We start from the raw sequence: 6,000 nt of genomic DNA, 5'->3' as shown, positions 1-6,000 counted from the left end.
ACCTGTGAATAACAATATCCAACTAAAAGTGTACATTTAACAAGAAGTTCAGTTGTCCAACCTAAAGACAGTAGAAGTCCATAGTCCTAGGCTAAATAGTGCCATCAGCCACCCAGGGTCTTTGCATCTGTACATGTAGTCATATTAAACAATTGTTTTTGTCTATTGCCTGATGGATGCAATATTCCTCCTGTAGTTTCAGTTATATGAAATGCCCATGAAAAGACAAGGAGGAGGACTGGGGATGTGGCACAGCTGATACAATGCTTGCTTTGCACAACTCCCTGAACCACCCTTCCTCCCTCCCTTCTTCTCATTCTTTCTACCGTGTGTGTGTGTGTGTGTGTGTGTGTGTGTGTATGTGTGTATTCATGAATATGTGTGTTCATGTGTGTGAGTACGCGCCACACAGTGCAAGTACAGGGGTCATAGGATAATACTGCATGAGAGTTCCCACCTTTTTAGAGAAACTCACTAGCTACTACATACACCAGGCTATCTGGTCCAAGAGTCCAGAAATTTTCCTGTCTCTTCTTCCTGTCTAGCTGTAAGAGCACTTTATATGTGGGCTGGGGATTCAGACTAGAGTCTCCTGTTTGTAGGGCACACACTTTACCTGCTGAGCCATCTCCCCTGCCCTGCCCTGAATAGGTTTTGTTTTTATCAAGACAGAAAATCATTTTAGAAGCCTCTGGGGAGAATGTTGCCAAAAAGCTCACTTGGCAATTTTGGCTACATGACTAGTCCTACCTGCAGGGCTGCAGGGTTGCAAGGAGAGAAAGTAGCTGGCACTTTAAATTTCTGTCACAGGAAGCACATACTGTAGAAGAGAAAAGAAAGAGAAGATTGCTTTTCCTGTGTGCCGAACCATATTTTGACAGGCTGTTTTCCAGTTTTAAAAAAATAACTAAATTAGATTGGTTGCACATACCTGTAATCCCAGAGGCTGGGAGGCTGAGGCAGGACTACCTTAAGTCTAGCCAAATTGGTCTACATAGGAGATAGACTCCAAACAAAATAGAACCAAAACAAAATACAACCAAACAAAAACTACAATATAACATTAGAATATTACAAGAGTGTTATAAGTTCAGTGCAACTACCTCATTATGTTCTGTTTCGAGATTTAAGAAACACAGTGCACGGCTGGAAAGATGCCTCAGAGGTTAAGAGCACTGGCTGCTTGCTCTTCCAGAAGTCCAGTGTTCAATGCCCAGCAACTACATGGTGGCTCACAACTATATAATGAGAACTGGTGCCCTCTTCTGGTGTGCAGGCATACATGTAGGCAGAACACTCTGTACATAATAAATAAATTAATTAAATCTTAAAGAATATTTTAAAAAGAAGCACAGTTCAGGACTAGGGTAGTAGTTCAGTGATAGCACACTTGCCTAGGATCCATGAGATCCCAAATCCCACCTGCAGCATCACACACACAGTATATTAAGCATGCCAAGTGAGGAGGCCTGGGCAACCAATGGGGCCCTGGGCAGTGGATCAGTGTTTATCCCTGGAATACAAACAGACATCGTGTTTCCATAACACAAAGAGGGATGCTCTCTCAACCTGGACTCTTAGGGGAGTGCCTGGACCCTGCCCTGAGTGAAATGACAGACTCTAGATATCCCCTAAATGCACATGCAGCCTCCCTCCAAAGCATGTTTTTGTAACGATACAATGCAAATATATTAATATAATAGTATTACAGACAGATAGACCGATTTACACACACACGCCACACATGCATGCACGCACGCGCGCCACTAACGAAATGTGGCTGCCTTTTACCTTAAAGGTAACATTTCCAAAATGAGAAATATTTGGGCACCTTACTTAAAAAATTTCTTTCTGAGGCCAGTAGTAACTGTCATATACAAATTCTATAAATGGTAATGGAAGGCCATTTTTAGAATCAAGAATTTAAGAACAACTAAGTTCTTCTTTATGTAAGGGGGACATTCCTATACAAAAACATACACTAAAAAATCAATTGCTTCTTGATCTTTAGGCTATGATCAAGTATAAAATATGACAAGACACAGATGATAAACATGAAATGCTGGTTTACATGAGTTCTTTTATTGCTAAGCATCAAATTCTGACAATTACTATACCATCAAGTTAAAGCCTAAAAAGGAATTACAGCTCATTCAAAAGAGTTATTGAAAAAATTATCTGTGTGCTACTAGTATGTGGATGCTCAAATACCAAGGACACAATGATGACAGAGAGCCACATCACTATGAAGCATATGTTTACAATTTCCTGTTAGCACAATGACCTAGAAATGATTATCAAAAAGTCAAGTTTAACTGCATATCTCTCCAAACTGATGCTGAAAATAATATATACATTCTTTACAATTACAGATGATTAAAATAAAAACCTTAAAATGTAAACAATGCAGAATAGGAACACTGAGAACAAAGTTTTACTGTTGAACAAGGTGACAACACAAAGATACTTCAAATCACCAACATAAATTATTTTTCCTATATAATTCATTTTTCTCATTGCTCTACAGAAATCAAAATAGATTTTTTTCCATAAAGATGGTAATACACCAGGGACATAAAGACCTTCCAAGTGTTTTTTATGTTAACATATATGTACAGTAAATATTCAACAATCCTTTTTACAGCTTACTTAAATAGAAGCATGCTTTCCTATCCATAAATAAACACTAATCATCATCCATTCAAGCATATTAAGTACTTCTAATATCTCATGCACTGTGCAGGGAGACAAAGCTGAGTATGAATGACACACTCACAGTAGAAGAGCCCACAGTGAAGCTGAAGAGACAATATGTAACATGTCCTTTCTTAATCAGTGAAGCCATTTGTATACAAATCTTCTGGACTTCCAGGAGAGAAGTTCCCACACCCTGACCCTATGTATTAGCTGACAGAGGTGTTTAGCAGCTAATATGAAGTGAGGTTTTGTTTTGTTGTTGCTTTCACTCAGACAATGAAGTTAGTGGATAAAATTTCCTCTTCTTAAATATTTTCATGATCTATGGGGTTGGTTAGTGGCAGAGTGCTTGCTAGCATGTGTAAAGCTATCTATGCTGGGTTCTATAAGTACCACACCAAACAATAATTGTTTTCCTCAGTGTTGAAAAACATGATTTACACATACAATTTCATTAGTAAACTGCTTAATGCATGCGACCAAGTTATTTATGTGAGTATTTCACGGCATTTTCAAAGTTTTACCTGAAAAGGTCTGTGCATTTTTAGTATGCAAATACATTTTGGTCCTGAGTGACCACAGAAGACAACAAATGCCATATTTTCTGGGATAAAAACTAAAAAGCACTACATTTGTATGCCTTTAGTACTGTTAGCAACTAATGGCCCATCATTAATAAAGTCTCAAAATGATATTCAGTGTATGATTCCTGTTAGAGAATGAAGGCAAATTTGTAATAAAGTCTAAAAATTTTCTAAAAATTGATTTAAAAATTTTAGGAGCTTAAGATAATTAATGTTCTAAAAAAGGTAACCTCATGAAGTACTTCAGGAAGGAGGTATATATGTCTGGCTAGCAATGAATGAACTAGTGCCTTTTGTTATTTCTTTTTTTTTTGGTTTTTATGAGACAGGGTTTCTCTGTATTGTTTTGGAGGCTGTCGGTCCAGCCTGGCCTCGAACTCACAGAGATCCGCCTGCCTCTGCCTCCCAAGTGCTAGGATTAAAGGCGTGCGCCACCACCGCCCGGCCTGCCTTTTGTTACTTCTAATGTGTGTGTGTTTCATCAAATGTGTATTTTTCATGAAAGAAACAGTGTGTGCACATATCCCTAAGACTAACAGCTTCACACAGGCCAGCTGACTCTGATTTCTCAGGGTTCAATTGCTATCCACAAGACCAACGGGGGTTCTTTAGGGCTCAAGAGTCTGTTCCTAGACTCTGGGAAATCTACATTTGTGCAGCCATTCTCACTTCCTACTAAGTCTTTGTGTGCTCACAGAGGTAGCTCATGGGGAGACAGAAAACAAAGATTAGGTGTTTGATCCCCCAACAGAGAGAAACATACTAGATGCTGGTGAGGACAGAGTATGGCTCAGGGTTGAATGCTGTTGCAGCATAAAGGAAAAGGTCTACTCTGGAAAAGTGCCAAGATGCAAAACTCTAGAAAGTGCTTACTAGATTTGCTGCAGTGTCTGTTCTGTTGTGATTTGTTAGAGGACTCATCTTAGTTATCAAATTCACCTCTAACTGCCTGAGCTCACATGCTGCTGTGGGAGGTTCTTCCTGCAGCAAACTGTATAGAACAAGGCTAGTGTGTTGTGAGGGTGTAGAGATCCTCTATGAAAAAGGGAATACTTGAGCGACAAAACTGTCTTATCACATCACAGGCCTTATCTACTTTCAACTTTGTCTATTTACTTGGTATCACTTGCACAGAGTTTTTGCTTTCATGTTAGCAGATACTTTCATAGAATTTTACTGGTTTAATTGTAATCAGACCTTGGTATTCAGAGTATAGTATAATATACCATTAAGCTTTAAAATACTTTCCAAACAAGATAAAGACAAGCATTATAAAACCATGAACACTTGCTCAATCTTCCATTTAACCAAAATCCAGTATGCCTAAATCTTTAATGGTGTGTGTGTGTGTGTGTGTGTGTGTGTGTACGTGCTTACACACGTGCGTTTGAAGCAGGGTCTTGCTATGTAGCCAATGTTGGCCTGGATTCCACTATGTAGCTAAAGACGGATGACCCTGAATTCATGATCCTTTTGCCTAGACTCCCAAACACATAGGCAAGTGTTGGATTTATAGATGTGCACCACCACATCATCTTAATGGCACTTTTCAATAAATTTTACCTGGGGCAGAAGATATAGTTTAGGGGTAAAAAGCTTGCTTAGCATAAGTAGCATAAGTGAGGCCTTGGTTTCAAACTCTAGTAACACACACACACACACACACACACACACACACACACACACACACACACACGTTACCACCAGATTCTGCTTTCCCTAAAATGCTATATAGTCACACAAAATGGTATTACATGAGAGAATTTTCACTTGTTTACAAATTGTTCCACAAACATTCAAAATTTGCACATTCAATCTTTGAAACTAGAATGTAGTCAGGAATTATGCTTTTCATGTCTTCCATTACTTCTCCACTACAGAGTTTGGATGCTCTAGAGATAGGAGGAGCTCAAAGGTGTTGGCCAAGGTGTTTTAAGGAAACATTTTACACTTCATACCTAGTAAGAATTTCAATGGCAAAAGATAGTCCCACACAGTTGTACTCCATACTTTCTGCTGGATGAGAACAAATATTACCGTGCTGTAACCATCCAGAGTCCCAGGGTCACATTGGCAGCCAAAAGTACACTGCCACCAAGCAAGATGAAAAATCCTATCAGATCTTTGACATCATTGTCTCCAATCACTGAGGTAAGGGTAGCATCCAGGAAAGAGTTTAAAATCCATTGACCATCCAAGGCAAAGCAGGGCACTGCATTAACAATAGCCAGAGCTCCGGAAAGAGAAATCAGATACCTGGGTAAAGATCAGTTAAGGAGCTAGCTGTGAGGTGCAAATGGAAATCATCTTTTGAAAAGCCAAAAGACACTGGACTGGGAGGTGAGATTACAGTAGATTTTTCTACTTTACGTCTCTAACATTCTTTCTTATAGCTCTATTTAAAACAAGTTAATATTTCCTTGAAGTTCAAAAACTTTGAATGGAAAAACAAAGGCAAACTAAACAGTCTACAATGCATTCCTAAGAAAATTAGTTTTTCCAATCTTTAATGATAATAATGGGAGAGAAGAGCAGGGCTAAGAAACAAAGAGAAAAATTGCTGCAGTCCTAGGGTTTTGGGCACACTAGGCAATGCTCTACTACTGAACAAAAATGCCAGCCCCCACATTATTAGTTTTTTAAATTTTGAGACTGGGTCTTGCTGCACAGGCTGGTGATGTTCTAGTCTTAGTCTCCTAAGTGTTAGGATAACAAACAC

The 6,000-nt window shown here is 38.9% G+C and overlaps 1 protein-coding gene across 2 annotated transcripts in view; it reads right to left on the bottom strand.

Annotated features, from left to right (window-relative positions):
• Positions 1-2,060: 2,060 nt before the first annotated feature.
• Mbtps2 (membrane bound transcription factor peptidase, site 2) overlaps positions 2,061-6,000 on the bottom strand; it is a 45,627-nt gene continuing 41,687 nt past the window's right edge. For both annotated transcript variants that reach the window (XM_013116448.3, XM_005074251.4), the window contains one exon: positions 2,061-5,537. In XM_013116448.3, coding sequence (XP_012971902.1) covers positions 5,315-5,537 — 223 coding nt within the window. In that variant the 3' untranslated portion in view covers positions 2,061-5,314. The remainder of the gene's footprint in view (positions 5,538-6,000) is intronic.

This window comes from Mesocricetus auratus, unplaced genomic scaffold, assembly GCF_017639785.1.
Source record: "Mesocricetus auratus isolate SY011 unplaced genomic scaffold, BCM_Maur_2.0 Super-Scaffold_100003, whole genome shotgun sequence".
In the NCBI taxonomy this organism is placed as follows: Eukaryota; Metazoa; Chordata; class Mammalia; order Rodentia; family Cricetidae; genus Mesocricetus; species Mesocricetus auratus.
The sequence above is the reverse complement of the archived record's forward strand: the minus strand, read 5'-3'. Positions and strand labels throughout refer to the sequence as shown.